The 16,992-nt window shown below is 42.5% G+C and overlaps 2 protein-coding genes across 2 annotated transcripts; one reads left to right on the top strand and one right to left on the bottom strand.

Moving 5' to 3' along the window:
• The first annotated feature begins 866 nt into the window (after window positions 1-866).
• On the top strand, window positions 867-2,626 carry LOC137787994 (antimicrobial peptide NK-lysin-like). The gene is made up of 5 exons (XM_068580787.1): window positions 867-915; window positions 998-1,083; window positions 1,616-1,693; window positions 1,773-1,927; window positions 2,522-2,626. Exons 1-5 carry the CDS (start codon window positions 867-869, stop codon window positions 2,595-2,597), a joined length of 444 nt encoding a protein of 147 aa, XP_068436888.1. The 3' UTR covers window positions 2,598-2,626.
• A 795-nt stretch (window positions 2,627-3,421) lies between these two features.
• tonsl (tonsoku-like, DNA repair protein) lies at window positions 3,422-15,609 on the bottom strand. The gene is made up of 28 exons (XM_068580461.1): window positions 15,324-15,609; window positions 15,133-15,228; window positions 14,340-14,482; window positions 13,974-14,157; window positions 13,735-13,864; window positions 13,428-13,599; window positions 13,187-13,301; window positions 12,926-13,077; window positions 12,693-12,845; window positions 12,162-12,287; window positions 11,762-11,960; window positions 11,613-11,668; window positions 11,413-11,502; window positions 11,243-11,315; window positions 10,986-11,149; window positions 10,010-10,133; window positions 9,654-9,895; window positions 8,943-9,426; window positions 8,651-8,844; window positions 7,923-8,029; window positions 7,645-7,801; window positions 7,468-7,546; window positions 7,065-7,372; window positions 6,326-6,497; window positions 5,564-5,739; window positions 5,335-5,408; window positions 4,894-5,027; window positions 3,422-4,304 (listed from the first exon to the last, which is right to left on the bottom strand). Exons 1-28 carry the CDS (start codon window positions 15,346-15,348, stop codon window positions 4,105-4,107), a joined length of 4,329 nt encoding a protein of 1,442 aa, XP_068436562.1. The 5' UTR covers window positions 15,349-15,609; the 3' UTR covers window positions 3,422-4,104.
• Between the last annotated feature and the right edge of the window lie 1,383 nt (window positions 15,610-16,992).

The following is a 16,992-nucleotide window of genomic DNA, read 5'->3' as shown; positions in this document are numbered from 1 at the left end:
TTTTTAAGAAATGTTTTTGCAGCATCATGACACGATATTATCACAGTATAGTTACATACTATCATATCATATACTTATGTAATTTTTATTACATACTTACTATACGTTACCTAAACATTTTAAAACTATTGAGACATACTATAATTATATTTGTTACACAATATACTATATTATGAGATATGTATGGCAGTATCCAGACAATATTTTTGGTGTTTCTTTCCTCGGAGCATCTTCTGCATTTCTTAGATCTCGTCTCGAAGGCGGCTGAGCTGCTTCTGATGAGCCTCTCCTCACCTTGATGGCCTCGTCTCCACATAAAAGAAAATCTTAACATGCAACACAACTGACATGAGACAATAATGCCCATTCAGCATTAACGCTGGAAAGTGGATAATTACATAATGTTCATGGATAAAATTACAACAATTTTCAGGATTTGGACACACTTTGAGACTCTCCCGTCTTGGCGGAACCGAAACACTCAATATTGCTATTGAGGGTCTGACAACTCAGACCCTCAATAGCAATATTTCGAGGGGTCTCTAAAATCACAAAACAATTATTTATCACTTGCAATTGTCCCAAAAATGTACTTTAAAAGGCAATAATGCCTTTTAATAATAAATAAATAATGCTTTAATATTTTTTTTTTGAATCGTGAACAGTTCTTCCTGCGAAAGAGTGAGTGATTGAAAGGAAACAGAGCTCGAGATGAGTGGGTGGTGGTGTGAAGGTTTCGTGTGGATTTTGTGGTTGGTATCTGAGGGGGCTTTGCATGCGCATTGTTCTGCAGCCCCTCACCTCTGTTGTGTATAAAAGGTGTTATCACCAGACACACAATCAGAGATCACTGCTCACTGCCAGCAATGGAAACCTCTTCAGTCCTCCTTGCGTGCATTCTGGTGACATGTTCAGGTGAGCTGATGTTTTTCGGAGTGTAACATTGTCTTCATCATGATAACTGTTCTCTCACATTGTTTGTTTTGTCTCTTCACAGTTTGGACAGTCCATGGGAGAAACTTCAAGGTCAACATTGATGATGAGAAGCAGGTGGAAGTGGAAATATCTGTGAATGCCGGCAAGGTAAAGTGGCTGCTTCAAACACTGATCGTCTGCATTGTATTCAAATATGTCAAAATCTGATGTGATCCACAATGCGTCACTTGCCTATTTGCTGTGCCTCGGTAGATTGTGTAACTGTAAATTTGACCTTGAAACTGACACCGATCAAAACTTTAAACCTGACAGTATTTCTCCTTCCGGCCTAAAGCCGACCTGAATAAACTTAGACTTGTGATCAATAGTGATGAACGTGCTCAGATGTTTAGCTTAAGTAAAAGAACCACTGCAACAAGTTTAAAACACACAGACGCAGAATGTAACTAAAGTCTCAAAACAATGATTACATGGTGCTCAGAAAATGATTCTTTTGACTCATATTTTTACACATTTCATGATATGATTGTTAATACTGATGCATCAGGGGATGTGTCCTTAATGAAATAATTTATTAGGTTTATATTTACTGCTTATGTAACGCTTTTTCATCACAGACTAATTTTGAATAAGCATCCGTTTGTTCACTATTTAAAGTTTGTGTCACTTTTATCTGCAGCTTCCAAGTATGTGCTGGGCGTGCAAGTGGGCTTTAAAAAAGGTGAAGAAAGTCATCGGACCGAATGCCACTGCAGAGGTAAAGTACAGTCTAACGGTCTGCCGGATAATTGCTGCATTGTGTTCTGAGCAATAACGACAATCTTCTTCTCTCACAGAACCTGACATTGAAGTTGAAGTCCATCTGCAAAGAAATTGGCCTCCTAAAATCTCTGTGCAGCAAATTTGTGAAGACTCACCTCGGAGAATTAGTTGAGGAGCTCACGACGACTGATGATGTGAGGACGATCTGTGTCAATACTGGAGCCTGCAAGTGAGTTACGAGCCCACCATTTTATTATTAACTAACAATATAGTGTATCTTCACAAAGCTCTTCCACGATAATTAATATTCTGCTATTACTACAACTCATACATACTCTTTCTTTAAACACACACTCCTCCGTGGTGTAAAGTAACTACAAATATATACACTCTTTGTACATTATTTATGCTATTTCATACTTCTACTCTATTACATTTGTCTTCTTAAATTAGCTCCACTTTGACCAACTACATTAAACCACTTAAATATGAATACATCCAAAACTCATAATAATCCATTCTGCATAATGAGAACTTTTGATACTTTACATATATTCTGTTGGTTAATGAAACATTGAATGCAGGACTTTTTCTTGTAATGGAGTATTTTCAGTGTGGGAATGACACTTTTACTTAGAGGGTACAAACTCACTTTGTTTGTGCTTGTGCACAAATTACACATATACTTTTGTTTTTCTGTCTACCAGCCCACAAACTGTGAAATCAGACAACGCAGCCACTTTTTAGTTTGGCGGCAAAGATCAGAAAACATGTGATTCAACAAACCATTAAGATTATTTTGTGTCTGATGTGCTCTCTTTAGGCCAAAGGAGTTGTTGGACCTACTCTTTTATCCAGGAGAAGAGGAGCCACTCATTGAAATGAATGAACATTTCTGATGTTGTACTCATGAACAATAATTAAGATGCACTTAATTAGTTTGACTGATACTTTGTGCATAAAGTATATGATCAACATGCTCTTTCAGCTTTCTTTCTTACTACTTTGCAATGTCTGTAACTTCTATTCCCATGTGTGTGCACAGATGATATCAATAAATGATTGCATTTCAAATTTTCAAGAATATTCTTTGTTGCATCTGCACCCTTAACCCTTGTTAAAAAAAAATCATACCTCTGATTTTGGTCATTCACTATCACTTCAGTTAAAAGATTGCTTGCATCTTAATAGTTTGAGGAAATTTACTGAAAAGTATTGGGCTTTGAAACTTCCATATAAACATTGTTTCAGTATGCAAGCTGCATTTCAAGCTCAAAATTACCAAAATAATATGAATAGTGTGACAACACTGTTCGTGTTCAACAATTTTAACGATTATTTTGTGGTAAAACTCATCAGAAACCTTCAGTTTCTATAGTTGAACTCCACTTTTACAAAAAACCTGAATAGCAATGTTTTCAGCACTCGATGCTTTTTATTTTATCAGCAAATTCAAAAAGGTCAATTTAAACTGCACCTCACGGCATCCATTTTGTGTGTGTAGCTTTTGAGGATAAACACATGGCAAAAACAAGCAACCATTGTCTCACATCCCTCTGACAGTGTGTTGGTGGGTGCTGTTAATACTTTGGTCTCACCACAGCAGTGAATAGAAGAAATATTTTTATTTGGTGTGAAATAGGTTACACAGACATAAAATGGCTCATGCAGTACACTGCATCTGTTTTCTTCTTCTAAGATATGTTCCATAAGTGAACTGATGTACAAACAGTGAACCAAACTTTCTTTTTTTAAGTGACGTTTGAAAGAACAGTCTTATGTTCTAAGGTGTGGTAGCTAAAAAGCTACCACACCTTCTTAGCCCACAGGTTCAGTCCGGAAACACTGCATCGGCCATGAGATGTCACTGAGCAGGGTTGTGTTTGAGGGCACAGCAGGTTTTACGTTCAATCTGTTTTCGATATTGTCAAACAAATGAGTTCAACGTGTTGTTGTTCAAAATTTATATAAACCAGAGATAATCCCTTAATGGTGATGAAAAATAGGCCACTGAACGACAAAGGCATCATGAGTCACTTCATGTTTTTTTCTTTTTACTATATCCAATTCTACAATACAGAATCCAGTGTGTGCGTCGCGACACTAACACACTGTTGCGAACACACCAACCTTAAGGCTTTCACAGATAAACATAAATAACGAGTACAAAATAGAAACTTACACAACCAACACACAGAATGTCCGTGGTCGCCATGTCACTGGAAGTTTGCTCCTTTCGAAGATTCAAGTGCGCAGCCTCAAGTGTCCACTGCTAACTAAGCAGGCCCTTAAAGGAATAGCACCCACATTGAACAAGTTGTGTGTTCATGTTTTCAGACGGCTCAAAATTCAGTGTCAGCGATTAACAATCCGCCGTCGCCTCTGACATGTCCGTTTCCTCCGTCATCACGAGGTGGCGGCAGCAGAGAGCAGACACTTACTGTCTCGGTCAATGAAGTGTCCGCGTGACCGACTGGTGTCCCAGCTCTGCTTTAAGGCCTGCCGGTCCAGCTTGTTGAGTCCCTGAGAGCAAAGACGGAGATCCTTGACCAGCTCTGACAAACCATGCAGACCGGCACTGTCCCAGGGGCCAGACACCGCACAACCTGAGGGCCGAGCAACAAAGATTAATAATACTACACACAGCTTCACAAGTATAAGATGAAATGTAAACTTACTGAAGCAATGTCAGTTGAAATTATTATTCCTACGGTCTCAGACAATCCAAAAATAGAATTGCACTCATTTGGGAATAAAAAAATAAAACCAACATCTGGTCTCCCTAAAAAAACAAGAACTTTTGAACACACTATGTGTCACAAAACATGTTATAAAAGACAAAATTTGTTTTACTTTAGGTTTCCACAAAATTCAATTCTCAATTCATTTTTTCAAACAGTGAACCTTCCAGTTTAAATATGTAGTGGCCATGTTTGGTCCCACAATGCACCAGGGTAGCACATCTTACTTTTAGGCTAATTATACCGAACACATTTTTCACATTTGGTCTAATAATAACGGATGCAAACAATGTGGGGTTGACATTCTTCCAAAAAAGAAGTGGCTCTGTAAATGTTTTATGAGGAACACAAACGCATTGTTAGGCCTCAAGGACACACAAGATGTGTATTGATGTGAAGCAGTAAGCACCAATCCTGTAGGTTATGACCAATACACACAAAGACACGTTGGTACCTTGCAGGTTTAGAAGGGTCAGAGGTCGACAAGCCTCTCGGAGTGAGACCAGGATGTTGTGAAGTGCTGCTGCGGTGACAGATGGATTTCCTGAAAGGTTCAGACTCACCAGACCTGGACATGAAGGCAGGCCCCTAGAAGGAGAACCAAAAGGTTTAACAGAGAAACTGATGATTGCATCCCGAGGCAAACAAAGAATGGCAGAGAAAACCACAGAAATCCAAAATTAAAGATTGTTCCGGGTAAAAAAGAGGACGTGGCTTTGTGTTAATGTGCGGGTTATGAAATGAATCCAAACATAATTCTGAACACATGTTCAGCGTCGTTTGGCAGCATACTTCAAAGACATGCTTAGAATGTAATTATAATGAAAAATGTGCATATTCTCACAGAAAAATGCAGCACACACACACACTCACACTCACACTCACTCACACTCACCTGGCCAAGGTGGCCACACTGCTGTCTGTCAACCCGTTTGCTGCCAGACTCAGGTGGGTCAGTGAACACTCATCCTAGAACAAAGACCAATGCTTTCATTTGTTTGTAATGTCCTAAAGTTACACTTAGAGCTCTAAAGTGTTCAACACATGAATGACCTATGCATATTTAATAGTTTGTGTGTAGAGTACAGAACATGATTGTTGTGTGTGTGTGTGTGTGTGTGTACCTGTGACAGGATTTTGGTGAGGTGTTCCAGCGCCGGGTAATCTGCTGGACCCCGGCAGACAGCAGACAGGTCCAGGTGTGTGAGGCAGCGAAGAGGCAGAGTCTTCAGCAACAACTCAAAGCCAGTGGAGCCCAATGCATTATGGGATAGGCACACTGATTTCAGGTGGCCGGTTCCTGAAAGATCAAAGAATATTAATGTATTAATGGAGTCGTGGCTAGCATTGCCGCCTCACAGCAAAAGGGGCCGGGGTTCGGATCCCGGTAGGGCCTTTTGTGTTGAGTTTGCATGTTCTCCCCGTGGCGGCGTGGGTTCCCTGTAAATGATCTCACTGGTGATTTCCACTATCCACACCTGCATTACAACCAGTGATTTTTCACACATGCCGGAATAGATGGGGCAAGGGAGAGACCAGCAGACTTATGGATATCATTCCCCATAAAACACAATAGAAGAAGATGGAGGCACTCTGTATGTTTCAGGAACATGACGGGCTAGGAGCAAGAAAGCATTGGCTTGAATGCTAAGCCATCAAAAAGTCACAAATTAATATACAATGGAGTGGGACTTCGGGCTTATCCTTACAATGCTACTACTTTCATTCCCAACACATCCGTACAGTCATTTTCCCTGAAAGGTTCTTGGGGTAGGAAAGTGGCGGCACAGACTACCCTGAATATCGATTCCTCTGCCTTCATTCCCACGTGCTTGTACATTTCATTGATAGGCTGCATGTGTGAAAAGGGACTTTAAGACAGTCACCTGTCAGAGCGTTGGCCAGCAGCAGTCGATGCTGCTGTAGGAAGCGAGCGGTGAGACCACAGGCCTGCAGAGACAGCTTGGCTAGCAGAGGGCAGCAGGACAGCAGACAGGACAGAGCCTCGGACACACCGTCCCCCAACTGGTTCATGCTGAGGTCAAGCTCCTCCAGGCACTGAGAGAGGAAACAACCACAAATAGCACTGTGCTTAAGAGAGATATCTCCTGTCAATCTCAGATATGATTTTAAGATGCGCATGGTGTTTGAGATGTGTGATGTTTGTTTTGACACTGTGGTGTCATTTGACACAGGAAAGAGTTCTGATGTCCTGTACTGCTGAAGTCTGTTTACCCAAACAGCCGCAAGCAAAACACCTTTTTCTGAGGCACCCGTTGAAAGAATCAGAAAATGTAAAACCTTCTGCGCGTCAGAGGCATGAAATAGAATAGACTAGCATTTTGTTTGTAGTACTGAAACCCACCGCAGTGTGTATTTCACTTACTTTTAATAACTCACAGATCTCACTGTGAAAATTGCTTTAATAAAAATGCTCTAAAACAGAAATATCTACTAAGAGTAAAAAGAGTGAGCAAGTAAGATAAATTGTGATTTAGGGTGAGTGAACGCTTTAAAGTGACTATAATATGAATTTATTAATTAAATAAACTAGCTGCAATGTAAATGTTCTTCTCAAACACGGAGGACAGCAGGTGAAATGAATCCTCCAGCCTGGTTCTTTACCGGAAACGCAGGATGACTCTGTCCCTTTAAAGCATTTATCGCCTTCTCCAGTCCGTCCCCTGTAATGCCATTGGCAGAAATGTCCAACAGCCGGAGCCGAGGCATGGTGACCGTAGTGGCGACCAGCTCGGGAAGAAGGTTATCATGCAGACGGTTGCCGGAAATATGCAGCTCGGTGAGGCTGGCCTGCAGTTTCAGGGCACGAAGGAGCGGGTTGAGGGAGGAGGCCGCCAAGCTGAGGCCGCAAACAGACACAGAGGAGCTCCCATCCTGCACCTCACACAGCCGGGTGACGCGCTTGTTCTCTTCTGCGGGGAAACAAGACAGAAGCTCCAGGACGGGTTCTCAAAATGTGTGTGTGTGTGTGTGTCTGCGTTTGTGGGCATTTGTGTTTGTTGCTCACCCACTGCCAGGCTGTGACAGGCCTTCTTATAGCGCTCAGGCAGAGGAGGAAGATCCCAGGAGCACACCTCCGCCAGAACCTACAAGCAGCACAACACACCTTTAATTCTATGGACATAAGTAAAAGTAATATTACAAAGATACTTTTCTCAAAGGCAGTCCTTAAAACTGGCTTTACCTCTTCGTTGGTGTGGAGGACAGCCAGCAGGAGGTCCTGCGGTGAGAGAAGAGCACCTTCCTTCTGCAGTGAGAGGTGAGGCAGAAGGCCACATTTCTGGTAATAACGCTGCGCCGCCTGCTCACACAGCCACGCCACAGTGCAGGAGTCCGCCTCACTGGAACACAGGGCAGTCGATATATGGATGAAAAGAGGCAAACACACACGACAATGCTTGTGCAGAAATGCATGACTGAGGTCATTGATTCATATCATTCAAAAGTTACATTTACACCAACCTTTGCGGAACTGGGATGAGGAAAACATCTTCCTGAACTCTGACCCTCATTCTGATCGGTGGAGGCAGTGACCTCGGCATGGGAGCAGCAACACATTGAGCTGGATGCTGAAATAAATTGACAAATAAAAGAAACAACACAAACATTAGCAAAGCAGATTGGCTTCTTGAAAAGAGGAGCGCCAACAAATCTGGAAGTCAGATCCAAATTAAGATCTGCAAATACTGAAACTGTGCAGCGTGACTGATGCAAAGCTATGATGTAAAACACAGTCAGTTTAGATGACGGTAAAAATTTCTCCTTGGAGATTAATAAAGTACTTTTCATTCATTCATATGAAGGTATTCATGTAGCAGCAGTGTCTCTACCTTCTTGATCATTTCTCTCATTCATCACTGTCTAAAGTAAATCAATATAAAAGATAGATTCCTGACAGATGATGTAACACTTACGGCCCCTTGTGATGCTGAATATAAAATATAATTGTCTGACTGTAGTCAAAGTTGTACTGATGAATGTGAAATCTCTTTAAGAACTGCACTGTTCATGACATGAAATTAGTCTCTCTCTCTCTTTTGTCGTTGAATTGTTGTTTTTTCTTCTTCCTGTCCAGAAGGTGTCGTCCGCCTGCCCGCCTGAATGCAGTATTTGTCCATTTGACAGTAGAACTGACTGCATCTCTAAATCATCAGAAAACAGAGCATGATATGATGCACATTCTTTCTCACCTGCATGAATGTTTGCGGGTACGCTGGTGTTTCAGGTCTCATGTCCTCATCGTCTGTAGCTGTGGGGCTGTGTGACCTGTTGACCTCTCGTCTACCCAACCTGACCATCCCCGGCATCTGAGTCATTTTGACCTGGTGAGGCTTCAGGGAGCTGTTCCTTCTCAGAGGGAGACCCCTGCTGGAGGACGAAGGAACTGCATAACACGAAAGAAAAGATTGAGCATATAATGACGGTAAAATAAACAAAGACGTGGAGAAAAATAAAAATGAGACAAACAAGTCAAGTCATTACTTCTGCAGGCTGTGTCAGAGTTTAAGAGGCTGTGTTGGCCTCTTGCTGAGGACAAGGCAGAGTCCTCTCCTCTCATCCCACTCTGATCCACTCCAAGCCTCCTCTTCTTTTTTGGCTGGATTTCCCCCAAATCATCCTCCAGCCAGTCATCAGCCAGATACTCCTCCTCAGGAACCAGGGCTGATTTGTTGCTGGATGAAACAGCTGGTGTGCTGGAAAACTGAGGCTGTGACAGACCCTGGAGAAGAGTTTTGGCGCTGCCTAAGCTTCGAATGGCACTGTGGTACTCCTCTCGTGCAAAGACAGATGGCGGGGGAGCCGCCCTGAGACTTTCTCGACCGGAGTTGGGAATCAGGTTGGTCTCCCTGTTTGCAGGGACTTCCTTTTGACTCGGGGCTGCTGGGGAACTGTGTCGAGGGCGGACGGGACGGAGAGGACTCACCGGGCAGTCAGAGTCGCTGTCTTCTGAGGAGCTGCTGTTATTCTGAGGAAGACATGCAAACAAATCACGTACAGTAGTTGTAGATCTAAAGAATTCACTTTTAGTGGCATGGTTTCTCAAGCGACAACCAAGGTAATTTAGGATTTTTTTCTGACAACAAAGCATGCTATTTAATATGTTTCACCATCCAAAGTATGAAAGTATGATGGAAAACCAGGAGTGATTAAATATTTGTATCTTCATATAAAGAGCCATTTGGCAGAGGTTACCCCGTACAGGACAGCAGCCTCTGTTCCTCTGGCTTTGTGTCGCTGTGCTGAGCCGTTGCTCTTCCACCGTTTGGGGCTGGCAGGTCCTGCCCTCACCTCTGAGCTCCTGCTGGTGCGGGGCCTGTCTTGGCTGGTGGAGCAGCCCCCGTCAGAGGACAACAGCGGCTCTGAGATCTCAGCATCAAACAGCTGGCTGTCCTGCAGTGCATCAAAAGACTTGGCTGGGGCCGGAGCAGCGGGCACTGTGTTAGAGAGAGATAAGTGGGGGGGAGGGGGGGGGAGAAACAGTGTCTGAAAGGATATTTTAAAAAAAAGGAAAAACCGAGGCTAAACTGTTGATGATGTAAAGGCCTCACCTCCCCCTGCAAGCGCCTTCCTGAGCAGTCTCTCTGTAGCGATGCACTCCTGCTTGGCTTCCTTGTCCAACTCTCTGCTGTACGTCCTCTGCCACTGCTGCAGGGTGTCCAGGGCGGTGTTACCCTGACAGAGGAAGCATGAGACAGACGCACACATAAAGTAAGACCCATCGGAATACATTTGGTTGATGGGTCACCGTTATCAGCGGTAACTGCGGTATTAAAACAAAGCATAGGGGCGGAAACTATTTAGCCGGAGGGACACACCGGCCCGGCTACCAAAACAAACAAGCGCGGCTCGGATTACAACACACAGTGGGAGTGACTTCATGCTCTGCTCAGGACGTCGTAGCTGCATTGCAAATAGCCGCTGCAAGAATAATGGTATGAATGTCGTATAGTGAACCTTCTACAATTAAAGTGTTTCTGCTGTGAAACTTATAACTGGATTATGGTTTCAGGAATCATGTCCAGACCTCCATGACTGGAAATAAATAATAGGGAACATTTAAACTGTGGAGCAAATTACATTTACGCTAACAGGGAATGAGATGAAAGATGGAATTAATGGTTTCAGTATGAAAAACAAATATATACATTAACTTAAGTCATAGTAATCACATCCATTACATAAGACAGACATGTGTACAGGACTTTTTAACTACAAGAAACACATTGTATTTTTTTTTAAAAAGTGTCTCTCTGACTTCTTATGCATTGCCCTGTGTTTCATCAACTCAGCACATGGTGTAGCACATGGTGTAACTGATGATATTTTGTTACATATTATTGCAAAAATCAGTTTCTTTGTCACTGTAAAAGCAGTCTAATGCAGAACTAATTGCAAAAGTAGTTTGCAACGGTCTTGGGATTATACAGTTTGTATGATACAGTTAAATAATCATTGGTAAATATTACGATTACAGAACCGGCTCCTGTAATTAACCAGAGGCTAAAATGACACACAAACACACACCTTAGAGTTGCGTTGGGTGACAGAAGCCCCTCGTTCCACCAAGAGTCTTGCAACTCTGAAATTGCCACAAGAGAGGGCATCATGTAGAGGCGTCACTCCTTCACACGAGGGTCCGCCAGGATCATTAATGTTAGCGCCGTGGTCCAGAAGCACCGGTACAATGTCTGCGTGAGAGAAAGAGGATGCAAAAGTTGCTCTTTTTGACACAACAAAAACATTTAAACAAGATTACATTAAGTTAATATGAAATCCGTTACCATAGTGGCCATGGTTGCAGGCCTCATGAAGAGGAGTCCAGCCACAATAATCTCTTGGGTTCACTGGGTGACCCTGATAGACAAGCAGAGCATCGTTAGTTATTATACAATCCAGGTTGTTCTTTAAACTCTTTTCTTTTTCCAAAAATGACAAATCTAGTTTTCCACACCTGTTCCACCAGATACTGGACCTGCTTCAGGTTTCCGTCGATACAAGCTCTGTGCAGAGTCGTCTCGCCCTTCTCGTTCCTCTTGTTCCACTGAAAAAGCATCCAGAAAGAGCAGAGGGTGAAACACCGAAGAGGGTAGGACATATAGTACAAAGATGAGACGATTGCTCGGGGAAATTACAACAGATCTAATCACTCACCCGTCCTGTCTTCCTCCTTCCTGATACCATCTTGTCATAACCTTCTAAATCATCATCTAGAAGCCACACGAAAAGCAATATGAGACATAACTTTGGGAAACATTATAATTTGTCTAGCGATGTCGGCAGGGGCAGAATGTCACTTCTACCCGAGTCTGAGAGAACGACATCGCTGTCATCCAGAGGTTCACTGTTGTCCATCTCCTCCTCTTCATCATCCTCCCCATCACTCCCATCTGGGCTCCAGCCCTCGGCAGCACACAGCTCCTGCAGCCTCGCCTCAGTGTCGTCAATCTTTGATGAGCCGTGTCGTCTCTGCGCCGCCAGCCAGAGCCTCAACACGCGTTTCTGTCGGAGAGAGGTGTTTTTACACAGCATCTGCTTTTAGATCCTTTAGAAAGCATTATTATTTTAACGTAATATATGGATTGGCAGCTATTTAAAAGGGTGACTATGTATAAAAACTTATGAAATCCACCTTGGAAATCCAATTTGACTTTCTCTCATCCAATTCATCGCCCCAACTATCAGCTGCTCTTTCCAGCTCACCTGTAGTCTGGTCTGGCCAGACTTCTGAGCGCAGTGTGAGGCTGAACTGTAGCTGCTGTCTGTTTCCTCAAAGGCACAGCCGCTCTCCTCCTGAGCTGCTGCGATGTTCAGCCAGGTACTACACTCCTGGTGTGGACACAAACAAGTGATTCAACTACAGGTAGTACTGATTGTTAGATTATTATACATCATGTGGACAGTTTAAAGTAACATCACTAATCAATAACTAAGCAGTGCATCTCCCAAAATCATAAAGCTAAATTCAGCTGTGATTGTTTTATGTACTTAAAAATGATCTTATACTACATATTATATACATTATTTATAGATGATTAACTTGAAGTCATGAAACCCAGAAATCACATGTCACATAAAACATTAAATTCTAAATTCGTGTATGCAATATATGGTCAAAATCTAAATAAAAAGTGAGTAAAAAAAACAAACATATATAATTATGATCATAGGATCATGGGTATGTCACAAAACAAAGAGTAGTGTTGGGTGAGGACACATGTAGCTCATGTGTACCTCCGTAAAGCTGCCCTGCCGTAGAGCCAGCTCCTGTCTGTAGTGCTCCACTGCCTGGCTGTGCTGCCTGAGGTCTGTGTGGGTCGCAGCCAGGGACACGTGGATGACAGCCAGCTCTCTTGCAGGCTTTCCCAACGCTTCAGCGCCCTTCAACTGCAACACATAGAAAACACTACTTAACATAAACCATCACCACCGCGCCATATTGAAGTAAACATTGAAATGTGCTTTACCTGAGCTTGGTACGCATCCAGAGCTTTCCTGTAACAGCCAACCTTACAGTACAGGTCCCCCAGCTGCTCCGCCAGCCCCACGGCCTGATGGGAGTTAAGTCTTTGGCCCTGATCCTCCCCCAACTCTTCCTCCAGTTTACAACCCTTGTCCGCTATGAAATTCAAACAAACCATGCACGCAACTCAGTTATCTTTGAGAAAAATGAACCCAAATACAAATAATCAACAAGACTGAGTGGATAAACAAACTTGCTCTTATACCGTATTTAAAAACTTTCTTCACTGTTTGCCTGTCCTGCGGCTGCTGGGAACCCAGAAGGACGGCTTTCTTCAGAGATCGTCTCGCTGCTACGAAATCAGCCAGAGACAGCTGCACCTGTGGATACACGTCATGGAGACGCACCGGTTACCAAATGTGCAGCCACAACAACAGAAAACGGGATACTTGGTTGAATGCAATTTGACTATTTTTGCTAAAGCGTTCTCAAGAGAGGGTTTATACCTTGCCAATGCAGTGAAAGCACTCGCTCTCACTGAACTTGTCTTTCATCTTCCTTGCACACTCTTTGGCCTGTTCAAGGCAGCGCACAGCATTAGACTGCTGACCGTGACGGAAGAAAATGTTGCCCAGGTTAAAATTTGCCCGGTAGAGATCCTCCAGCAGGTTACTCTTCCTGTATAGGGTGAGAATGTAGAAAGCAGAATTACCAATACTATATGGTAATCGTGAAACACTTATTATAAATCTCAGTTGTGGACGGTAACTGAAGAGTATGAAAAAATTGAACTATAGTTCAGGAGGTTCTTACTCTGCGATGAAGACACTTCGTCTGATAAACTCGCTGCAGCGTTTGTGCTCCCCGAGATGATCACAGACCAGACCGAGATTGAGGAAGAGGCGTGCCTTCATCTCTCTAATCTCTCGCTCTGGCACAGACCCTGGAAGAAAGAAAAATATTGTACAAAAAAACAAACATTATAGAAACTTAACACACAACATTCAAACCCGCCCTGAGGATATGAACGAGTACATAAAAACAGTGCAGACCTTCAAGACGGTCATCTACAATGGCCAGGCTCTTCCTGAAGGCATCCTCCGCTTGCTCCAAACTGTTCCTCGATTGATCCGATTCAAAACGGAAGAGGTAGGTTCGCCCAATAGTGGCGAGCGCCCTTTGCTCCTCAGCGTGATCTCTGACGGAGCGAGCTAAATCCAGGTGACATCGCTGGTGCTGAAGAAGGAAAAACAAATACGCCCCCATAAATGCTTTCTTAACGCCTATAGAGTGTTTTCATACGAGCCGACATGTTGTCCACTCGGTTTGCATCCCTATGGCACTAATATTAAAAGTTTTAAGAATTGGTTTAATGGCCACAGAAAAACCCTCTGTATGCAGGAGACCAGGCTACTCACTTTCAAAGCAGCTTCAATGTTTCCCATCTCGGCGTAGCATTCTCCTATCTTACGATTGGCCACAGCTCGTCCGATCACATCGTTTAGCACCTCGGAGAAAGACAACTCCTGCTGGTGCTCCCTAATGGCAGCCTCATAGTCACCTAAGATACAACAAACAGGAGGGTGGCTGAAAGAGTAGATTAAAAAGAGGACGGTAATGTCGAAGTGCACTTTGTTTTCATGTGGTTATGTGCAGAGTGACAGAAAGAGTGTGTAACATGCACGCAGCACGTGACAGAGACACTAGAAATGATTGCAGATTTGCAGGGACAACTGAAGTGATTAAAACTACTTTATTTCACACAAGGAGCCGTTTAACTAACTAACTTGTATAATCAGCAGTATTTAGACATTTCTATCAGACATTGCTATCAAGTCTGAAAGAAAACTTGATCTGTGTCCTTGTATATTTGTATTGTATCACTCTGGCCTTATATTATATTTAGTATAGCATATAACATCGCTGTTTCTGTATATACTTCTAATTCACTGTATACACTTGCATTTTCTTTATTATTTAATTTTCTTAAACCAATACGTTCTGCTATTTTATTGTATATATTGAGTATTTCCCATACTAAATAGTTCTATTTACTATATAACTTGCTTGCTGCCACAAACTCCCTGTCTCCCTGTGGATGAATGTGTATGTGTGTATCTATGTATGTTTGTATGCATCTACCTATCCAGATTCTTACTGTAATACAGTTCTTCATTTAACAGTAAATGCAATATGGTGAATAATACGAACCACTCCTGGACAGCAGCTCTCCGAGCTGATTGCAGATGTTCGCTTCCTCCCGCAGATTGTTGCTGCTCTGCGCTTTGCTCTTCGCTTTCTGCAGCTCTGCAGAGTACAACCACACGTCAACAGTGGAAACAATCACACAACAACCCTGGTAAAACAAGCGCCATGTACCAACCGCGTGAATCAAAACGTACGTTTAATCTCCCGTGTGGAGCTCATCGTGACTCGGCCCTGGTGGGTGAACGAGCCGCAGCGCGTGTAGCTTAGCGAGCTGGACGACACCCAGCTGGAAAATCCTAAATGAGCTAACCAAACAACTTATTTTTTACTTTACTTCCACGTATTCTGACATTTCTACGTCAGTGAATGTCCTCCCTGTCATTCACGTAACCGATCGTGTTTAACGTCTCAGCAAATGGTGCGACCAGGGAAACTCTTCAGTAAACATCCATTTGCTCCAGCTTTCGGTCCTCCGTCAACTTTGCAAAGCCCCGCCAGTATTGCGCAAGCCAATGACTGAGGTGGGTTAAGTGTGCCCCGATCTCGGCCTCTCAGGCACACATCCCGTCTGGCTGATAAAGGCTCATAAAATCCCGCCTGGAATATAAAGTCGTGTGTTCAACACTGCCCTCAACCTCTATTATCACGACATTTTAGCACTTAAAAATGCCGTGTAGAATTTGTTAACGATTCTGTGGATTGTGTCCTGCAGACAGCTGAGACAGTGCCTGTCTGTCTGACAGACAAAGGTCGGGGCAAATAACATACAACTCTCCAATGAGTACCGTTCATTGGCTGATGCCAGAGCGTGACGTTGTTCTACATGGAAACAAAGAGAAGGGTATGTTCAAGAGAAACCTTCTCGTGGTTTGGTGTTAGCCAAAAAGGTAGAAGGTTGCCATCTGAAGCCGATGTTTGCTTTGCTGTACTCAGGGATAGTTCTGTTTATAGGGAATAGTCAGTAATATCCCATTCGACTCAGGAGAAGAAGAAGAAGAAAATCAATAATCAATCCATAATCAATCAAAAATTGATTATGGATAGGAAGTCAGATAATTATGTATCTCATAATTATTAGAACTTGATCGATATGTTGTCATGGCCAATGTAATCAGATTATATATATATATATATATATATATATATATATATATATATATATATATATATATATATATATATATATATATATATATATATAGGGCTCTTTATTCTATGAAATATTGTCTGCTAGATATACAAGACAAACTGTCTTTTCCAATAAATGTTACTTACTAATAAAACAAATGCTAATTAAGTAAATATTAGTAATACTAATACTAGTGTTATGATGTGTTTTTTGCTGTATGTTGAAGTTACCCTTTAAAGTCCAGTATCAGTCAGGCTCTAATAATGACCTTGTCACGTTCTATTTTAACGCCACTGTATAATAACAAAAAGATCATTGTATGAATCATACATTGTTTGTTAGTTTGTGAATTTGAGAGCTGTTATTTGCTCGGTCAGCAGGACTGCTGGAAAGATGGATCTGAAACAAAAACAATTCCCAACGTTACTTACACCAATTTTCAGATTGACGTCTATGGAGCTAACCCAAATTCATGATCTTATAATCCAACTGTTCAGTCTGCTAAAAAAAAAAGGAGGCCACATGGCCGGTGACGCACTGAGACGTTTTTTGATTAGCTTATGCAGATGGACAGCACGCCTTGACAGAGAAATAGTGGTGCAGCCTCTAGCGCGTTGCTAAATTGGAAATACACCCGTTATTTATCCGCTTCAGCTTGTTGAAGCAGGTTGATGGCCGTGTGACGATCAGTCTGTTGGAACCAAATGAATGTAGTCCTGTACCTAGGTATCAAT

Source organism: Clinocottus analis, unplaced genomic scaffold (assembly GCF_023055335.1).
Source record: "Clinocottus analis isolate CAN_PGR_092001 unplaced genomic scaffold, fCliAna1.0.p SCAF_17, whole genome shotgun sequence".
Taxonomy (NCBI): Eukaryota; Metazoa; Chordata; class Actinopteri; order Perciformes; family Cottidae; genus Clinocottus; species Clinocottus analis.
The sequence above is the reverse complement of the archived record's forward strand: the minus strand, read 5'-3'. Positions and strand labels throughout refer to the sequence as shown.

Bases quoted from the DNA above. Each gene is read 5' to 3' on its own strand.
- LOC137787994 (XM_068580787.1), top strand. From the start codon at position 867: ATGGAAACCTCTTCAGTCCTCCTTGCGTGCATTCTGGTGACATGTTCA. The intron at 916-997 runs GTGAGCTGATGT...GTCTCTTCACAG, and splicing joins CATTCTGGTGACATGTTCAG to TTTGGACAGTCCATGGGAGA. The intron at 1,084-1,615 runs GTAAAGTGGCTG...TTTTATCTGCAG, and splicing joins TATCTGTGAATGCCGGCAAG to CTTCCAAGTATGTGCTGGGC.
- tonsl (XM_068580461.1), bottom strand. From the start codon at position 15,348: ATGAGCTCCACACGGGAGATTAAAC. The intron at 14,158-14,339 runs GTGAGTAGCCTG...TTCCTTCTTCAG, and splicing joins ACATTGAAGCTGCTTTGAAA to CACCAGCGATGTCACCTGGA. The intron at 13,865-13,973 runs GTCTGCACTGTT...TCTTTCTTCCAG, and splicing joins TGTAGATGACCGTCTTGAAG to GGTCTGTGCCAGAGCGAGAG.